The sequence below is a fragment of the Daphnia magna genome, linkage group LG4 (genome assembly GCF_020631705.1).
Source record: "Daphnia magna isolate NIES linkage group LG4, ASM2063170v1.1, whole genome shotgun sequence".
Taxonomy (NCBI): domain Eukaryota; kingdom Metazoa; phylum Arthropoda; class Branchiopoda; order Diplostraca; family Daphniidae; genus Daphnia; species Daphnia magna.
This window is the reverse complement of record NC_059185.1, coordinates 4,508,723-4,527,816: the sequence shown is the minus strand read 5'-3', so window position 1 is coordinate 4,527,816 and position 19,094 is coordinate 4,508,723. Positions and strand designations below refer to the sequence as shown.

General features: G+C 38.5%; 4 protein-coding genes and 2 long non-coding RNA genes across 7 annotated transcripts; 3 read left to right on the top strand and 3 right to left on the bottom strand.

Annotated features, from left to right (window-relative positions):
• Nucleotides 1-2,785: 2,785 nt before the first annotated feature.
• Nucleotides 2,786-5,297, top strand: LOC116920686 (UPF0692 protein C19orf54 homolog). The gene is made up of 5 exons (XM_032926787.2): nucleotides 2,786-2,948; nucleotides 3,029-3,246; nucleotides 3,311-3,550; nucleotides 3,620-4,688; nucleotides 4,956-5,297. The coding sequence occupies exons 2-4, from the start codon at nucleotides 3,038-3,040 to the stop codon at nucleotides 4,008-4,010; spliced, it is 840 nt and encodes a 279-aa protein (XP_032782678.2). The 5' UTR covers nucleotides 2,786-2,948; nucleotides 3,029-3,037; the 3' UTR covers nucleotides 4,011-4,688; nucleotides 4,956-5,297.
• A 34-nt stretch (nucleotides 5,298-5,331) lies between these two features.
• LOC116920112 (AP-1 complex subunit sigma-2) lies at nucleotides 5,332-7,126 on the bottom strand. 2 transcript variants are annotated; one of them, XM_045171836.1, is made up of 5 exons: nucleotides 6,966-7,126; nucleotides 6,728-6,906; nucleotides 6,403-6,511; nucleotides 6,208-6,345; nucleotides 5,332-5,686 (listed from the first exon to the last, which is right to left on the bottom strand). In XM_045171836.1, the coding sequence occupies exons 1-5, from the start codon at nucleotides 6,966-6,968 to the stop codon at nucleotides 5,642-5,644; spliced, it is 474 nt and encodes a 157-aa protein (XP_045027771.1). In that variant the 5' UTR covers nucleotides 6,969-7,126; the 3' UTR covers nucleotides 5,332-5,641. The 2 variants fall into 2 exon arrangements, with proteins under 2 accessions (XP_045027771.1, XP_045027772.1); XM_045171837.1 differs by lacking the exon at nucleotides 5,332-5,686 and adding an exon at nucleotides 5,734-5,953.
• A 1,015-nt stretch (nucleotides 7,127-8,141) lies between these two features.
• LOC116922072 lies at nucleotides 8,142-9,882 on the top strand. Its single transcript, XR_006644914.1, has 5 exons — nucleotides 8,142-8,165; nucleotides 8,261-8,917; nucleotides 9,001-9,178; nucleotides 9,247-9,312; nucleotides 9,406-9,882. It is a non-coding gene; the product is annotated as an uncharacterized LOC116922072 (long non-coding RNA).
• Nucleotides 9,883-10,771: 889 nt separating this feature from the next.
• Nucleotides 10,772-12,331, bottom strand: LOC116922076. Its single transcript, XR_006644913.1, has 6 exons — nucleotides 12,128-12,331; nucleotides 11,865-12,044; nucleotides 11,731-11,796; nucleotides 11,423-11,646; nucleotides 11,151-11,351; nucleotides 10,772-11,080 (listed from the first exon to the last, which is right to left on the bottom strand). It is a non-coding gene; the product is annotated as an uncharacterized LOC116922076 (long non-coding RNA).
• A 1,191-nt stretch (nucleotides 12,332-13,522) lies between these two features.
• LOC116920685 (chymotrypsin BI) lies at nucleotides 13,523-15,497 on the top strand. The gene is made up of 6 exons (XM_032926786.2): nucleotides 13,523-13,705; nucleotides 13,804-14,154; nucleotides 14,262-14,357; nucleotides 14,449-14,606; nucleotides 14,671-15,021; nucleotides 15,100-15,497. Exons 1-6 carry the CDS (start codon nucleotides 13,627-13,629, stop codon nucleotides 15,178-15,180), a joined length of 1,116 nt encoding a protein of 371 aa, XP_032782677.2. The 5' UTR covers nucleotides 13,523-13,626; the 3' UTR covers nucleotides 15,181-15,497.
• A 474-nt stretch (nucleotides 15,498-15,971) lies between these two features.
• LOC116920681 (eukaryotic translation initiation factor 3 subunit B) lies at nucleotides 15,972-18,982 on the bottom strand. The gene is made up of 10 exons (XM_032926780.2): nucleotides 18,780-18,982; nucleotides 18,508-18,703; nucleotides 18,136-18,442; nucleotides 17,681-18,076; nucleotides 17,377-17,624; nucleotides 17,076-17,320; nucleotides 16,837-17,006; nucleotides 16,575-16,778; nucleotides 16,394-16,502; nucleotides 15,972-16,328 (listed from the first exon to the last, which is right to left on the bottom strand). The coding sequence occupies exons 1-10, from the start codon at nucleotides 18,910-18,912 to the stop codon at nucleotides 16,231-16,233; spliced, it is 2,106 nt and encodes a 701-aa protein (XP_032782671.1). The 5' UTR covers nucleotides 18,913-18,982; the 3' UTR covers nucleotides 15,972-16,230.
• Between the last annotated feature and the right edge of the window lie 112 nt (nucleotides 18,983-19,094).

Sequence of the window (19,094 nt, the reverse complement as noted above, 5' to 3'; positions counted from 1 at the left end):
TTAAAAAAAACCTTTAATACTGTAAAATGTTGTCTTTCCCTGAAAAGATCTATATCTTTTTCCAAAGAAAAAAAAAGAAAAGAAAAAGGGGAGCTGGTTCTGGGAAGGTAAAAGAACCGTTTCAAAGGACCCAGTATGGAGCTACGCAACAGCCATCCACCATTTAAGTTTACGTAGTATTTTCCAATAGCTTGTTACCGTCGTCATAGTAGGTTACTATGTTTTAGTAGTTGGTGCTGTGCAATTCTCACTACAAAAGCTGTTGGTTCTCGGACCTTAAATAAGAAGAATGAAAGTAGTAAGTATAACGCGAATATATACTGCTGCCTTTCTACTGGATAAAGGAGAACAGACAAAGACGGGTCGGCACACCTTTGATTGTGTGTGCGATCGGTACGAAGCAGGACTTTCCCTTTCGCCTGTATACGTGTTGTTCAGCCTTGAAAAAATTATTATTGCCAACCTGTGCGGCTATACGAAATTCACGATGAAAAGAGAAACGGTGTCTGGCTAAATTTACCAGCTTTTTTGGCACTGCGGAATTGGCAAGTCTGAAACGTAACGTCACCGAGATGTTCAGAGTTCAACGCCTTCCGGGTAACGGACATTGAACTCAACCTAACGGTATTCATGATTTTCTTGTTGTTGTTCTCGTGTTCTTTAAAGCCCGTCCCACCTTTGTAAAGCTCTTGTGGCTATACCTGAGCTGAATGACCTTTGTTTTTAGTTGATTGACTGGATCAACTTAAATATAAAAAGTACAGTTTTCTTTCAAATATGGTTTTAAGTCAGTAATCTGTTTGCTCAAGGAAAAAAAGTGAAAGTCAAAAGTCAGGTTTTGTTGTTTCCGCTGCCGTCGATTCTTAATTGTCATTATATACAGTACTGCAGCAGCAACACCCATATCGGGCGAGAGTAATACCAAAACAAAACGGCGGGAAAATAATTCGTCGACTCGAATATGTCGTGCTGGTTACGTTCACCTGATGTTGAATCAGCCTAGTCATTCCGACTTCCAATTTTCTAAACAGAAAAAACAAAATTCGTTCGCAGTACGGCACACAGTCGTTATTAGTATAATTACCAGTTACTGTGGGAAGTCAATTGTTTAGCAAACGCTGGGGGGTGGTTCCACGAGATACAAATCGCAATGATAAATTTGTGGAATCTTATACATTTTGGAATTATCGTGGGAGCAATGGATTACTAAAACGTGAATCACCTGGAATTCGGCTTACAGTTGCCAACCCCTCCCGGCCAACTCGTTGGTCTTAGAGTGTCGATTAGTGGTGTAAAATGAAACAGAATGAAAATTTATGCATTATGGTCGCCTCTGCGGTATGGATAGTAGTTAGAATGAACTCTTGTTTGTTTCTTACCAAACATATCGCAACCCAGACGGTGAATGATCGGTCCATTCAAGGGGAGGGCGTTTGGAAGGCGGCAGGGGAATGCCGGCTTCCATCAGCACTTCCATATTTGCATGCTGAATTGTTGGCACAGCACACGTTCCATGTATGCGAACGTCCATTTTGCTGCAACGAAACTTTCTATGGTCTTTTGCTCTACCATATAGGTTAGCATTGTTGCTTTTTAAAGTTCTATTTTGCGGGTCATAAACTCTGCGATACGCAATCGAATATCCATAACGATTTGATGGCTTTTTGCTGCACACGGTATAACGAGGTTTGCGGATGGGCGTGTACTCATTGTCGCCTGTACTGCGTTTCTGTTTTGATATACCTCCCTTTGGATTACGCCATAAGAACCACCGGATATTCTTGTGACAATGCAAGCTCCCAACCAACGTACCGTAACATAGCACGCTCGACCCTCCCTACACCACGACAATCGGGAAATCCCGTTCTTTTTTTTTCTCTCTGCTGTTTTCTATTTGCTATCGCTTTCGCCTTCAAACGTACTGAAGCGACATTGTAACCACACTTAATCATGGTCTAATTTTGTTCGCTGACTCACTTTGACGGTCTACAATGAAGGTTCTTCTTACGCGGCGTGCCCTCTTTTGTATATAGTTGTTGTGATTAAGACGCAAAATGGCGATTAAACACCAAAAATGATTATATAATGTTATTTTCTTTGTCTTTGCGTTGAAAAGTCGGTGTCTGGTTTGTCAATTAGTTGTTTGGTCGGGTCTTAGGAAAAGTATACTTTCGAGTCAGCACAAATTCCGTTGCGCTCAGTTGCTTTAAATGAGGTTAACTTCTACTTTCGTAAGCAACGCACTTAACAGCATTTCAATCAAATTGGTTGATTTTGAGGAGTGGCCACTCGATAAAGTCTAAGGAATAACTCGAAATTCTTTTTTTTTTAAGCCAATAAAGGTTATTTAGGCTACTACGCCCCGTGGACAACAGGCAAGTAGGTATCTCCGCCATCTACACGCAAACCTTAATGTAACCAACGTAAAAAATTTGTTTCTTTCTGCAGGCCAGAAGTAGAGGTGCTCATCTTTACTACGTTAAACAGTTAAACGAAAAGTTAACTTTCCAATCAACCATATAGTTAAATTATATTTATTTTTCTTAGCTAAAACTAACTGGTTATTTAGCCTAATAAAAAAACTATTGCTCGCAAAACTTCAAAAAATCCGAGAATATTTTTCTGAAAAGCTTTTCGAAGTTTAAGTTATCATAATGATTCAAACTAGATTAAAAATTTAAATATTGCATATAATAAACTGCGCCAACACAAAAACCCTTCTTTGCAATTGATTAAAAAAACTGTAGACTGAAGTGGAATTAATGATACATTTTGTTAACCAGTTAACGGGTTAACGTATATCGGATGTCACTGTACAAGTCTACAGTACCTTTCTGCTACTCTACTTCGTTTGTTTTGGTTTTTTGAAATGCCGGTTGTTTAATTAATTGGCGCTAACGTTTAATTATTGATGTTGGTCCTGCATTGCTATTTGTCCCAATATATAGGTAAGTGATGTCTGTCAAGTCGACTAGATTTGAAGCTATTTTTGTTTTGCTGTTCGCTTAGTAACTAATATCTTTTGCAGGCCTAGTTAATGGAACTTATACCTCTTCCCCCTCCTTTCCCATTACTGCCAAAGGAGGGAAGCTCAAATAACCTGCCGAAATCTGAAAACACCAAAGGCAATGGAGTTGCTATAGAGTTGGATACTGTGGAACTTTGGATTAAACTAAATGGAAAAATAAATGATACTTTCATGGTGGTGTGGCAAAATACCCCTACAATTCTGCAGAATGGTCCACAGTACATACTTATCTGGCAAGCGATAATTGATTACAGCCAGAGATTTACAAAAATATGTGTTTAGGTGCGGACTTGTAGCCTTGGCCATGGCTGCTCAATCTCATGGGCAAGCAATTGATACAGACTCCATATTTCAAAAAGCTTTAAATATGGGGATTACCAAAAAAGGAGAACTATTCAGCTCCTTTGCTACGTGTGAACTTGCCACTTGCATAGAAATGAAACCTTTGCTTCTCAACGACGGTTTCCACGATGCTGAAGTTTTGTTACGATATTTGATATCGGACAAAATGCTTCTCGTTCCGTAAGGTTTTACCCTACAGTACTGAAACAAACATAAATGCTAACTGGTTTTCATTACTTTTTTGAATAGGTATGATGCTGACTGTAACCATGCACCATGTCTTAAAAACGGTCATAAAGCTCACTGGGCGTTGCTGATTGGAGTTCTGTTTCAAGTCGATAACAGCTTCAACCACAATAATGGATGTTGTTCACGAGAACTTCTGAGGCAAAATATTTATCGGATATCTGATGTGCATGCCAATTGCGACCTACCTAGTCAAGTAGATAAGGAAAATATCTACTTTCTGGCCAAACATGGAAAAAGTAAACGACTGGCAATCTGGAGCTACAACAGTTTGCAAGCCAGTAATAATAATTTACAAGAAGTTGATCCGAAGCGCGTGAACGATCTAGAATATGTTCTCCCGCCTAATAATAATCTAGCAGACCTACGCGATAAAGTAATAGTTTTGCGCTAATTGAAATATGCAGACGTACTTTGTGTGGTTTTGTTTTATTTTCAAATTTTACTTGAGGTGTTTAAAATGAGCCAATAAACATAGCACCAGTTTTGCTTCCTTTCCTTAATGGAAAATTTAGTGCAGTTAGATGATTGGTCCTCTGTCTTAAGTGGTACTGTATCAATCAAATGTGGGCTGCATAAAAATTAAGTGTTTAAAAGAATCATTTTCTCGATTCTTGTATGGCACTACAAATACAGCCCTTGTTGTACGCCCGACAAGGGCGAATCATGGTTCAGCATAACGTTAATATTAACGCGGCAAAACGCTGGGAGAAGTCTGCTAAGCTCGTTTAACAAAAATTGCAAGGTTGTTCAGTTGAGCCAGAAATTCACAACGGTAGTGCAGGCGTTTTCCTCATCCCACATCTCCATAAAAAAGCCCGCGGACTAAGCGAACAGGTGGGTGGTTAAAGTGATTATCCAAGATGCTACCCAGTCTGCCAGTCATCTATGAACTTTGGTCGTCGAAACAATCTCGCAGTGTTAAAGTGAAATTCTCAGATTTGGACTGCAAATTATTTTCCATTCCTATTTGGAGTTTGGATCGCTTGGCTGCAGGATTAACACGATCGTTTGCCTGTCGTTTACATGAAAAATTACATTCACAATTAATCAAGAACTGCATAAAATATGGGTAAAGTCATTCGTTATTATCATAAAGTATTCTACTGTGAGTCGTTAAGAAGACACGTGGAATTTAATGGTACCCCTTAAATTTCTACAGTGTTCGAGACAATATCTCGACATCACACAAATGTTAAATAAAGCCTGCGACTACGTGTGAAATTAAGCCACATGCTAGATATAGTCTTCTGCTTTTCCTTGACACAAACTAAACTATTTTTGTTTTCTTTTTTTTTTCACTTCTCAATATTTCTTTTCTTCTTTTTCGTTTTTAAAGGAGTTCAAGTGCATTGTTTTTTGCTGACTACTGCTATGATTCTGTGCTTACAACTTGGTTGGGGGTCAGAAGCGATCATCTACAGTGGTCGGTCTCCCGGTAATCGCCGAGATTCAGCTTCAGAGACATTGAGTGGCGACGAAAAACTGCAAACGCTTATTTCTCTGGAACCCTATTACATGTCAACTCCGCAACCACCACTGCAACGGCGGGAACTGCCGAAAAATCCTTATGCCGATTATGTTGATTATTACTCGCGATCCTAGTGTTTCTTTTACTTTCTCCTCCTTGTTGTTCTGTCCACGTGTGATAAAGATTAATATATCTCTGCTTACATCAGGATCACAAGTACGATTGCAAATTCAATGGGCGGCAGTGGCTATCTAGGACGTGTATTGAGTAGTAGGTTAGAGCAAGCAAACAAATAAAGAACTGAGAAGCGACACAATGGAATGTTAAATTGCTAAACTCTGCTTTTTGAAAAGCCTAGCTAAAGAATATTAGATGCTCCTTGGGTTAGCACAAAAACATTTTACAAAGTGAACGGCGATTTTGAAAAACGAGCTTTTAATAAGGTTAATGAGGAAGGTACGACGCTCGACGACATGGATAGCTGCAAGACTTTTGTAAATGCGTCAACGTGAGACACGTATCTCTTTACAGGATGGAGTTGCCTATCGTTTCATTTATCCGAGTCCATGGTCTTCGAAAAATCCCTGTGGCGTTTCTTCCTAAAAAGAAAAAGACAAAGGCAAGGAACTAAAATCTGCGTTCACTGTTTAACAGAAAAAGTGTGACGTGTATTGATTTCACACTCCTACATAGTTGTACGCGTACACAATAAACATTTTATAATTATTTTTATCATAAAAAATAACAAGGAATCCTCTTTTCTTTCAAGGTTAAAATTGTGTTATCAACAAAGGCTCTTTCTAGGCACAAAGGCTGTTCATCTATATCAGACCAATTTCCCTGAGTGCTCCCTCCACTGCCTCATCCTTGGAACACACAAATCATAATAAGTACAATAAAAAAAATATAAACATATGGAATAGTTATGATCTCCTAAAAATATACTAGGTATCTGTATGACTAATCCCTGATACATGACTACATTAGAAGGCACTTACTTCTACTTCACTGAGACTGCACTGAGATTTCTTATAAGTTACTTAGGAACAAAAATAATTTGGTTTGATTGTCGAGATCGAAGGGCCTGTTACAAAGCGACAGGATTCGCGTCGTTACTAACCTCTTGCAATAAATCCTGAGCAGCAATGGCCTTTAAAACATTCTTTTTCGAGGTCTCCTGCACTTCTCCACCCAGCATTAACTCATCCAACATGAAGTAGGCTTTTTCAAAATTAAATATGATATCCAACTCACAGACCTGTTGGAAAACATTGCTCGTCACATTCTATAAATCATAACTATGGATATTACTTACACTTCCAAAGTATTTGTCAAGCAACTCAACGTAGCGATGGATGATTTCTAGGGTGAGCAGTTCATTGTCAGATTGTTCAATTGCACAGCAAAAATATAGACTAGCATACCTGCAATCGAATGAACAGTCAATTGTTTTGTTAGGGAAAACACAAATCACAGGTGATGAAGCAAACACATGGTTGAAAATTAAGATTAATTATAACCCATTTTTCATCTATGATCTCTATATTAAAAACTATTTGACAACATGTTGCCCGAACAAACGATATGTGCAATAACTATGTGCTTAATTAAATGCAAGTAGACAAATAAATGTTGCTTACCGTTTGTAGACAATCTTCAACTCTCTCCATTCAAGAAAGCTGCACATCTTTGGTTTGCGTGTTAATATTGTTGCAACCAGATCTCTAGTAATCTTTTTTTTTGCTTTGTCAGGTTGGGCTGAATACCATTTCTGCAAACGGAGCTTTCCCTGGCGGCTAAAGAGAAGCATGAATTGCATCTGTAAAGAAACGTACGTTAATTTCCAACATTGTCAAGAGAAAAAGAAGGATATCATACCATTTCGGAAAGAAAATATTGAAGTTACGATGGCAGAAACAATTTTTCTGCTCGGCGTTTCCTGCCTATCCTTCTTGTTTCATATCCGACAAATGATGTCTCCTGCTCTCCTCTCTCCGCTTTGTCGTTCATTCGTCCTTTTTTAGACAGCGTTGCCAAAATCTAAAAGTGAACGAATCTGAGTCGCGTCTCGCGTCAGATTCGGATTCGGCTACACCTACATAGACCGAGAGCCTGCGACGGTTAGGGGTAATTTTTTTAACAAAAGGCAGACCGCCAAAAATATTTAAGTTAAGGTATTTTATCGGCAGAAATGCAAGTCTGCCGTGCCGCAGAGGGTTCCCCTGGGCGGTACCGACTCCCGAAGTCGGCGGGAAATGCCCAAGTTGGGCAAAATTTCAAGAGGGATAAGATTTTCGCTAAAAAAAAGAGCGTGAAAAGTTATACCTAAACCGCTCAGACCAGACGAAAAAATCGGGTTCCCAATACCGACCAGACGCAGGTGTGTAACGGTTTTCCCCCTGTCAAATTCCTTTATGAATAGTGGCAACGTCGCATTGACGGCGGCAAATTCAAAAAATTCATTTTATTTTTTGACAATTCGAACGATTATTGATAAAAAATACTAACAAATACTAAAATATCTTGGTGTAAGACAATCTGGGTTTGTATTTCATGATTAGCATAAACAGTTGGCATTTAATTGCACAAAACATTAATAAATTATTAATTATTATTAATCTTCGAAAGCTGAATCGTCATCGAAGTCATTATCTTCTTCGCAGTGACTGGTAGCATCTTCGTCGCTCTCTGAATAATTTTCTTCCTCTGGAGCCAACAACATATCTTGCATCGTAGGTGGTGTCAGTTCACCGATGTACCAGTTAGGCGTGTATTTGTTATCACGCAAAATCCACCCGTTTTTCTCTGGATGGAAATTTATTGGCATTCTTTCATTTGCATTGTTCCATACGGAACAAATACAGTTGGCCCTCATTATTTGTTGCATGAGAATGGATGAACAGGGAGGCAACATGCTGAAATCAATTCCCCTGACATTCTCCATAGGTTTTTGCCTTTTTTTTGGTTTATAGACTTTCAGAAACCCAAAGAAACGAGCTTCATTAACTGATGAAAGTCGTTTGTTTGCATACATTTCGCATACGAATTCTTCTCTCTACAACGCTCTCCCTCTCACAGGTAACTTGAAAAAGGATTTGGTTACCTTCCCATGACGTTTGCAATGAAAAACCTTTGTTTAATTTTTTTAATGGCTAATGGAAGTTTATACACAGGCTTTACTTGCGGAAAGGTCGTGGAGAAATTTGTAAAATCTACGATTTGCCTTGTTTGCCAGAATCCGAAGCGATGTTTGCGATTCTATAGCTGATGGAATCGGCAATAGCTAGCAAGGAATAATCCTTGCATACGTTTTAAGATTTCGTCCTTCTTTTTATTCCTTTTTTAATGTTCAATCCAAAAAGTTCCATAGATTGCGAGTCTAGTTCGGTTTCAGGAACGGAAAGTCAGTGAACATGAGTCTACAATTGTACCAGAGTAATAGAATACTGGTGTAGCCACGGCCATGTTAACTCCCCCTCTCGGATTTTTTCAACAAGGTCTCTGAGACGGCGTCTTAACGTGCAGACGATAAATACGCCAATGTTAAAGGATAGGGCCTTCCAAAGAATCGATTCTTTTCAAGGTCTGTCAACGATTTTTAACATCAAGCGGCCATATCATTCGAATGTTCGTCTGCAAGTTGTTTATTAGTTTTTAGTTTTTTCTTTTTTTTCTTTTTCTTTTTCTTTTTCTTTTTCTTTTCTTCTTCTTTTCTTTTTCTTATTTTCATGATGATCGGTAAAACTAGAAATAGTAAATTACTTAATAAAGTAGCAAACGTTGACCAAACTTCAACACAAAGAACGCGTAAACAAAAACTAATTAAAATGGTAGGGCTCAAGCAGTAATGTCTTAAATCTGATACATTTTTATTCTTAACTGTGTTGCAAACTAAAAGAAATTATGTTTCTAGATGGAATTAATGGTTAAGGAACACAATGCCAGCTTTATCATTTTCATGCATTTTCCCAACAATCATGAAAGTGTGATTAACGTACTAAAGTTAGGTGACTTTGCCATTGCAGTTTCAAAAAAACCCTGCATGTAACTTGAACGGGATGAGTTTAAGGCAGCAGCAGTCCAGTTCCAATGTGAAGTCTCAATTTATAATTAATTATTACAACAAGGAATTTCAAACTCATCACTTGTTTCATTCCAGTGAATAGAAAATCTGGCACAGACAAAGAAGAGGAAATTTCCGTTCTCGGACACCACACTCCTAATGGTAACAAAACCAAGCTTGATAAAAATGTTTTAGCTGTACGATGTAGACCTTACTCTTGTGGCTTAGTTCTACATTATCATTCTGCTGTATCAGTTCCAGATCCCTCAATCAACATGGACTCTGTTCTTGCCACAGGCTCAGTGCAATCTCATCAAACTCCTGGGGTAGTTTCAGAAAACCCTGCTTCTACTGGTAATACAACCAGGCCTCATGCAACTGTTGTGGCTGTTTTAGGTGGCTGTTCTCCTAGCTCAGCTCCACCTCGTCATTCTGGTGTATCTGTTCCAGATCTCTCAATTCCGGGCTCAATTCAACATCATCCAACTGATGTACCACTAAAGGGGCAGAGGAAACGATTAGCCAAGCTGCTCACCCAGGCTCCTAAGAAACATTTTTTTGATGGAATGGGTTTTAAATCTAATAATATTCAATCAAAACATGTTTCATTACACCAATTATGAACTTTTTTGTGTGCTCTTTAACCTAGAATGTTTTTTCTTACAGCAAATAACCAAAAACTGCAACGAATAAAGAATAAATGAATAAATACAAGAATTGTTAAAACCCAAACAAATTTTTAACTTCAAATTTTGTTAAAGTTTTTAGTTTAAAACAAAGCAGAATTATGACTAGACATAAATGATAATAAATAATAAATAATAATAATAGCTCCATGTCACGAACGATACGTTTGGTGTTTGGATGTTGTTGGTACGGTAACTAAGGACTCTAAACTGGTAACTAAGCTAAATCACGTGACATCCTCCTTCAGGTAGCCGAAGGGTATGTAATGGCGGTATATTGGAAGTTGATATCGAAAAACCTAACTTTTTCGACATTAAATACACACATACATAGGGAGTTAAAAATTATGACAGTAGTGCAACTGATGCACTACATAAATATGAATTATAATTTATAAATATAAATACGCAAAGCCATTTAATTATACTTAAACGATTGCTTTGAAAAATAGACCATTTGAGAAATTAAAACAGCAATAAACCCATAATTGAACAAAACTTTTGCATTTTTTTTTTTGCACAGAAAAATTCAACATAAAATTCTGATCAGGAATATGGTTTTCAAAAGATTAAATATTTATTAACAAAAGATTTCGATTTTTGAGACCAGCAGTTTTTAAAAACGAAATCAAACCAGGGCTTATATGGAAAGTAACCGACTTTTTCAAGAAACAGTTGGTGCTTTCAAATGTTTTATTCCTGGAATTCTGAACACCTTTTATTGGAAAATAGATAGATTATTTATTCTTGTTCACTCTAAATTTAAGTAAAATATATTTAAAGCGTTTCGTTATTTATAGAGCATGATTATATGCGCACCGTACGCATCCTCCACCATTTTAAATAATAAAATTCGTGATTCACCAATATACATAAGTTATATCTAATAACATCATATGAAAGCACAAGAAAAAAGAAAAACAATTAACGAATACTTCAGACATCAAAAGCATTTTATTTCAACTACACTAAAAAATCTTCATAATCAGACAAATCATTGTTCACATCAGTATGCGAAAAATTCAATGCTTTTTTTAATTGATTAGGGGAATCTTCCAAAACCACTTCTAGTCGCTTAATTTCTTCCTTTGATAGCGCGATTTTTCCTGGATTAACGGCGACGTCTTCAAATTCTCGCATTGACAGAAATGAAAGTTGGCTTTTGATGCGTTTTCTGTTTGGGGGATTTCCTCTTGATATCTCAATTTCAGCATCCAGGTATTAATTAAAAAATTATTCTCCTTCTACGTTTTATAAGCCAAAAAAGAATTAATCACACTTTAAGTAATAAATTAGTAGCGTAAGTTGATTAACCTTTTTCTCCTTCCATTTTCCAGGGAAAAACCTCATTTAGGAAGTCTTGGGAAGTTATGTAAGCTTCGGGTTTCAAATCAGGAGGGCTGGATTCTAGCACTGTTTCCATAAGGAGAGAATTGATAATATCTATCAGTTTTTCAGCTTTCTTCTTGGTTTTCGACATTGCTGACGTGGATTGCACCCTAGAATGTGAAGCAACTGCATTAAAAAAAAATTATTATTAAAATTGCCCCATACAACAATAAATAGTGCTGCACCACTCTAATTACCTGCCGACTTTTCGAAAAGCTTTTGCTGGCTCATCAATTCAACAAAAAGTCTGCTACAGCAGCTTGGCGAGGTGGAACTGAGCCACGAGAATGGACAACAGTTGCATGAGGCCTGGTTGTATTAGCAGTAGAAGCAGGGTTTTCTGAAACTACCCCAGGAGTTTGATGAGATTTCACTGAGCCTGTGGCAAGAACAGAGTCCATGTTGATTGAGGGATCTGGAACTGATACAGCAGAATGATAATGTAGAACTAAGTAAGGTCTACATCGTACAGCTAAAACATTTTTATCAAGCTTGGTTTTGTTACCATTAGGAGTGTGGTGTCCGAGAACGGAAATTTCCTCTTCTTTGTCTGTGCCAGATTTTCTATTCACTGGAATGAAACAAGTGATGAGTTTGAAATTCCTTGTTGTAATAATTAATTATAAATTGAGACTTCACATTGGAACTGGACTGCTGCTGCCTTAAACTCATCCCGTTCAAGTTACATGCAGGGTTTTTTTGAAACTGCAAAATGGCAAAGTCACCTAACTTTTGTACGTTAATCACACTTTCATGATTGTTGGGAAAATGCATGAAAATGATAAAGCTGGCATTGTGTTCCTTAACCATTAATTCCATCTAGAAACATAATTTCTTTTAGTTTGCAACACAGTTAAGAATAAAAATGTATCAGATTTAAGACATTACTGCTTGAGCCCTACCATTTTAATTAGTTTTTGTTTACGCGTTCTTTGTGTTGAAGTTTTGTCAACGTTTGCTACTTTATTAAGTAATTTACTATTTCTAGTTTTACCGATCATCATGAAAATAAGAAAAAGAAAAGAAGAAGAAGAAGAAAAGAAGAAAAGAAAAAGAAAAAGAAAAAGAAAACTAAAAACTAATAAACAACTTGCAGACGAACATTCGAATGATATGGCCGCTTGATGTTAAAAATCGTTGACAAACCTTGAAAAGAATCGATTCTTTGGAAGGCCCTATCCTTTAACATTGGCGTATTTATCGTCTTCACGTTAAGACGCCGTCTCAGAGACCTTGTTGGATTTTTTCCCAAAAGTTGTTGCCAATTTCGCGTATCGATTGTGAGAAAATTAGGCAAGATATCGATTGAAGTGTCCCATAACCGTAACTGCCACCTATGAATTGAGTTTTAAGGGTTGTTAAGAAATCTCTTCATGCTCTTACTTTTTTCACACTAATTAATTAAACCACTTTTTGTTTACTTTCTGAAGTACAGACGACGAAAATGAGCGAAAACATAGCGAAAACGTAATACATCACAAGTTCACAACACAGCCGCTGTGGCGCTTTCGTTATGGGACAGAAAGACTTTCAGGCCAAAAAGGCAATGGGAGGGCCCGCCATAAGCGTGGCTACACCAGTATTCTATTACTCTGATTGTACGTTGAAAAAATACGGATTTTGTTTTGTCCAACCTGAGTTATTAACGCAATCCATCGTATTGCCATTCTATACATTTTGAGATTAATTTGTAAGTATTTGTCAATGAAATAAGTGCTTGAACTTGAAGGCAAACTTTTCATTTCGACATAGTTTCCGTTTACATGCGTATTTGTTATCAGACTGATTATTAGCTTAATAATATAGTCTACTGATATGGTTTGATATTACAGCTGGTACCCATTCTAAGCTCCGATCTGCGTCACACATCCTTAATTATGTGGATAATAAATTTTATGACATCTTTATTTCGAGGTTGCTTAATTTTTATAATAGGTGCAATTTCTTTTCCCTAAATTTCGACACGTGCGTTACATGAATACACACAAGTAGTTTGACATGCACCATTAGGCTTCACAAGAGTTTCTTGCGTAACGTTGCCCTTTATACGGAAAATGTAATTCATGTACGTCGGGGGGGGGCTACTTTTAATTTTTATAACTCTGGCTTTTGCTGTTAGTTGGGGTAATTTATCTCGTATTTTTCCGGGATTATAAAGTGTAGACACATGCATCCGGGGAAAATCCTTGGTTCAATTTTTGAAATCCCTAAATCCGTCTAAAGAGCTTAAAATGCATTCACAAATGAATCAGGGGGTGATAATGATAGAAGCAGCTATTTAAACGCCAGCCCAGCGACGACCATATTCATTGCAGAAGCGACAACTCGACATTGACACTTCAATCCAATTGAACGCACTTAACATTAATTGAACGTCCTTAGTTTAAGCAAGTCCAATAAAATGGCCTTTTGCCCCAAATTACCCCATTTTATAGTCCTAACAGCTTTATTCTTACTGGCTGTCCCATCGCATCAACAAGGTAAAATAGAATAGGATCCGTTCTGTGGTGTAGACGAATGCGTTCAACTAATTTCTATTCGACAATTCAGTAATAATAATGTTTTGTCACCTTACTAGGCCTTCCTACCTGCGGTCGATCAACACTCTCCAAGATTGTGGGAGGGAGTGAGTCTGCTCCTAACGAATTCCCGTGGATGGTTCACCTTCAGCTCATATTCTGGAGTGGAGATGCGGCTACGTGTGGAGGCACCCTTATCAGCAAAGATTGGGTCTTAACGGCAGCTCACTGTCTGTATGGAGCTGTTAGCGCTATTCTCACTCTGGGAGCACACGATATCACCAGTAGCTCTTCTTCTTTGTCCTTCAACGTGTCTTCTCGGTCATTCGTGACTCATCCAAATTTCATTTATGGAGTTGTCGAGAATGACATTGCCTTGATTCAACTTCCATCCTCTGTCTCTCCATCTGGTCAGTTCTGTTAATTCACAGTTTGTTTGACTCCATACGTTTATAGGCTAAAAATGGGTTACTTTAAATTGGTAATCTTGTTCATACAACAACTTTTAATGATTCAGCTAACATTCAAGCCGCGTGCCTTCCGTTCGCCAATGATCCCGACCAAGTGAATGATGCCGTCGTCATCACAGGATGGGGCAACTTCTCCAATGCCGGTATGGTCCACGACATTCTGCATCTATTAACTATACTTGTGATCATGGAAAATGTGAGTAGAATAACGACATTATATTTTCCACGATTCAGCGGGCAGTGGGCTAAGTCCTATTCTGCGTAAAATGGACTCGCATGTTATTTCATCATTGGGAACGAACGGTAAATGCCAACAGTCAGCCGGTCTAGGCTCATTCTCTGGCGAAAAAATAATTTGCAGCGACGGGTCCCTACAGCGCCATTACTGCTACGTAATTATTTTAATAGAACAGTAAATGAAAATGAATACATTTTTAATGCTCTGCCCTGAAATAGGGTGACGACGGAGGGCCAATGAATTTCTACAATCAAGAATGGGATAGGTGGTTCGTTATTGGTGTAGCCGGAACAGGCGATGCTTCAATCCACTGCCAGAATACCAACAAGCCCAATGTATTCAATCGTGTCAGAGGTTATCTTGATTGGATCGAAGGTGTTACCAGTTTAAAGCCAATCACGACGACCAGTACAACCACAACAACAACCACGACCACGACAAGACCCCCGACAACAATGGATCCGTCTTATTTCGATTGCACGAACAAACCGGACGGCAACTACCCGAATCCCGCATCAGACTGTTCCACTACCTTCTACATGTGCTCCAACGGCATTTCTTTCCTCTTCGTAAGTTATTCGTGCTGATCCTTGCAGGTTGAAATTCAACCTAACCCGTTTAATTACTTTTGTACCTTAACAATTCAGACATGCGCGCAAGCGGGCACAGTTTACAGACCTGAGATCTATGCCTGCGACTGGCCCCCAAGTGTTGCGGGATGCCAATAAATTTGGATTTCATGCACAAGTGAAATCACGATAGGACAGTACCATGCCCTTTTCACTTTTTCCTTCTAGCGACAATACAAGGATGAAAGGTTTTGGATCCGAAAAGTGTCAATCAAACTTCTTACCATATAACTACTTTTGCTACTTGACAATAATTGATCACTAATGTAATTTATGATTTTTAATCATTAGAAATTGAAAAATTGATTTCAAAATTTTATTTTTATTTTTCCAAGACATTACATTTTATCGGCTATAAAAACATTCGAGTAATTTCTGAACCTTATTAGTGGCAATAAACGCTTTCTACCATGAAACATAATTTCCCCCATTTATCATTTATTACATATTAGGAATACTCGTCAATTTTGAATGAAGCTTGAGGTATATAATTTCGCTCACGGCTAACTCCCCGAATTTCGGTGGGTAATAGCATTTTTGGCTATTGCCTCCCGAATTCCAGATGGCACTTGTTAGGGGAGGAGGAGTGCGCCTTCTGACCTTCTTTTGTTAGTTTTGAGATACCTGCCAAGCCCAGACGGCCAGAGCCAGATCCCACTCTATATCCCCCAGCGCGGGTTCTGTGGACGTTCTACTGATCTTTGAGAAAGAACAACTCCTATTCTCTATGAATGTCTTCACGATGCATGTTTTAATTAAATTTTTACGATGTTTTTCTGCTCTTCCTTTGACTTTGACTACAATGGATGAACTGAATCTCTCATCAGTCATGGTAGGTCAGCGAAATATTACGATCTTCTAACGAATTTTTTCAACTGACAACTATTCAATATTACTTCTCGTCCAACTTTACTCGCGACGAGGTAATCAAAATGTATTTTTGATAATCTAAAGGGTACATGATAGTTGAAACCAAAGAGAGACGCAAATAGCCATAACCAATCGGTGACACTCAAAATGATAGTCGTCTTCATTTTTTTCTTGGATGTGTCGGATAATGGTATCCGACGATACCCCACGATATGCTGCCTTCCACTGACGGGGTAGCAGTTCTTGAGGTATTTTAGTATACGTTTGTACCCAAGACAACTACTCGTCAATGAATGTCGTCTCCTCTTTAATGAAAAACTCGACTGTCTCCTCTTCCAATTCTCCTCCACGTCCTTCAGTTTCATCCGTATCCACGTCTGCGTAAAAGAAATTTAAAAAAAAATAAATGCCAAACTCAAAGAATTTTTTTTTAGTCCCTTACTGTTGCGCAACTCGATGCGTCGGCGACGTTGTTCCGCATACTCTTCTTGCTTTTGCTTGCGCAAGTCTTCGTATTCCTGCATCAATTTGCGCCTCTTTTCTACCAATTCCTGAAGAATAATGGGAAATTATTACACACTTACAAAAATCAGAAACATTGACAGCTGTTTAAAGATGGTTACTTTAGAAGCTTTAGTCATTTTCAGCCGATCTTTGACTTCAAATTGAGCACTGTATTTCTTCAAGGATTTTTTGATGTCCTTTATCTGTTGGGCTGAAAGCAACGAAGGCGGTCGAGGCCTCCATTGCAACTGACAAAATTTATCTAGGGCTACGCGTTTAAGAATGCGCCCTTGGAAAGACCACAACCAATAAGCATTGTCGACCTAAGATGAACTGGTGTTACCATGCTGTTGACTCATGAATTTATTTGTGTTGTTCTACCTTATGACCCCACCACGATACAGCGGTTGAGACATACCGACCAGTTGGATCCCATTCAACATCAGTAGCCATGAAGTGTTCGCCCGTATTCATTACGGTAAAGTCCTGCGTGTCAACGAATTCCAATGCGCCAGACATTGAACGTAGGCCAGCCAATACAATAAACTGGCCTATTTAATAAAATGCAATAATGATTTAACGTTTCACGGCATTAAAGAAAATGAAAAATAAATTCTTACCGGAGGGAGCCCAGTACAACTGGTTGCATGGTTTGCGTTCATATTTCTTCACCATAGTAGGCGTTTGGCCCGTTTTGACTTCGTAAAAAGAGACAGAAGTGCTTGGAGGTTCACCATGTATGACGGCAAACTTTGTGCCGACCGGTTCCCATGCAAAGGCTTGGATAGTTTCCTTGATCTCTACGGAATCGACCGGAATTTGCTTTTCTCGCATATGAAAAACCTCCAAATTGTAGTAAATCCCACTACCGAAAAGAGAATGTTATGAAATTTACCATGATTAATATCAGGAGGGTCTTACCTGTATTTGATGTCGGACTTGTCTTTCCTTAATTTGGCATAACGGTCAACCTTAACGCATAAATAGTCTCCCGACTTTTGCCAGTACATTTTGCAATCGGCAACACTAAATAGATTCTTGACTCGCACTTCGTTGCGACTTGGCAGCTCCAGAAGAGTAACACGCGCAGGGGTATCTTTCTCTTCACCCACCCAATAAGCAATCGTGTTGTCGGTTGGGCTCCAGGCAAAATCACGAATTCCTTGAACCTAGTGAAGTTAGATTTTAATACGACAAACAATACAATTAAAATTTGGTTGCTTACTTTGATCGATTTTTTGTCTAAAAGACCGAATGATGGCGTCTCATAGACAGATAGCATGTCAACTCCCATTCTAGCGAAATACTTGTCATCATGCGACCACTTGAAGATAGGCAAGGCTTGTGATTTATCGGCATTAAAAGCTCGACGCTTAAGTCCGCTCAACACGTCCCAAATTATGATAGCTTGTGGTTCGTCCGTTGCTCTTGAATCAGCAAGCGGACTAAAGGATACCAAATACTTTTCACATGGTGAAAAATCTATGAACTGCACTCCAGGATGGCTAAACCGAACAATTTGTTGAAACTTCTCCCCACCCCAGAGGGCTATGCCCTTTGCGTGAAAAGTGGCTAAATATGTTCCAAGAGGTGACCATCGTACCAATGTCTCTGTCCATCTCTAAGAAGAATAAATGAATGGATTAAGAAAGATAAAGCAATAAATATTAACCAACTCACAGGTCTTTCTTCTAGTAAGGAGGGCTCAGGTTGGGTGTTTAGGTAAACAGCCACTTTGTCTCCTTGCTCATACACAACTGAGAATTGATCACAAGCATCCTGATCAAGAAGGTAGTACTGAAGGCATCCTTGCTCTTTAAATGGCTGAGGAACTGGATTTTCCCACTTATCAAGAATGTCATTATATTTCTCAAAGTCAGTTAGTAAATTCACTGTGAAGGTATGATTTTTGTCGAACTTGTAACCATTAGTTCCTTTAAGAACTTCCAATGCCTCACTTGCATTTGAGTACTCTATGAAAACATGGCTAGAGGTAAAAAGTATAATATTTGTTAAGAATGATGTAAAACATTGAGACAAGAACCACATTACCCCTTAGTGGAACCATCAGGATTCAATGGATAATATTCATTGGTTATCTTCCCAAACTTTTGGAAAAGTTTTTTTAAGACGTTTTGAAGCTTTTCTATTCTCTCAGGTCCGACTTGCGGAACACCGTCAATAACGACGATTGATTCTACTCCGTCTGTTTCTTTAGGACGCTGTCGGATGAGGTCACCCATAAGATCTGTAATGACAGTTACCCAGATTCAATGCCGGCATGCTCAGACAGCCGTATGGACATGCTTAATTAACAATTGTACCTTGTTCGGAAATATCATCCTCATATCCCTCCGGATCATCAAAATCGGGCTCTTCTTCTAACTCATCGTTCGGATTAGAATCCGAGTCGTCGTTATTTTGCTGAGCTCGATCACTTTCTTTTCGTCGAGCCATGATGTTAGAAAAGCACTGCACACCGACGGACACGAGTTGTAATGGCGGAACGTTTTTGCCAGATTTCTGTGAATACTGCCAATCGAGAAAGGTTGTATAAACCTTTCTAATTTCTTTCTCAATGGTACTATAAAGAATGTAGAAAAAAAGGATGAACGGTAAAAACCTAAATGTGCAACAGA

Coding starts and splice junctions, on each gene's coding strand:
- LOC116920686 (XM_032926787.2), top strand. CDS start 3,038: ATGGAACTTATACCTCTTCCCCCTCCTTTCCCATTACTGCCAAAGGAG. Junction 3,247..3,310: donor ATTCTGCAGAATGGTCCACA/GTACATACTTAT, acceptor ATATGTGTTTAG/GTGCGGACTTGTAGCCTTGG. Junction 3,551..3,619: donor GACAAAATGCTTCTCGTTCC/GTAAGGTTTTAC, acceptor TTTTTTGAATAG/GTATGATGCTGACTGTAACC.
- LOC116920112 (XM_045171836.1), bottom strand. Junction 6,512..6,727: donor TTGAAGATTGTCTACAAACG/GTAAGCAACATT, acceptor ATTCGATTGCAG/GTATGCTAGTCTATATTTTT. Junction 5,687..6,207: donor CTCAGGATTTATTGCAAGAG/GTTAGTAACGAC, acceptor TTTTCTTTTTAG/GAAGAAACGCCACAGGGATT.
- LOC116920685 (XM_032926786.2), top strand. CDS start 13,627: ATGGCCTTTTGCCCCAAATTACCCCATTTTATAGTCCTAACAGCTTTA. Junction 14,358..14,448: donor GGGCAACTTCTCCAATGCCG/GTATGGTCCACG, acceptor TCCACGATTCAG/CGGGCAGTGGGCTAAGTCCT. Junction 15,022..15,099: donor ACGGCATTTCTTTCCTCTTC/GTAAGTTATTCG, acceptor TTAACAATTCAG/ACATGCGCGCAAGCGGGCAC.
- LOC116920681 (XM_032926780.2), bottom strand. CDS start 18,912: ATGGCTCGACGAAAAGAAAGTGATCGAGCTCAGCAAAATAACGACGAC. Junction 18,443..18,507: donor CCTGATGGTTCCACTAAGGG/GTAATGTGGTTC, acceptor TTTTACCTCTAG/CCATGTTTTCATAGAGTACT. Junction 17,625..17,680: donor TAGACAAAAAATCGATCAAA/GTAAGCAACCAA, acceptor TAACTTCACTAG/GTTCAAGGAATTCGTGATTT.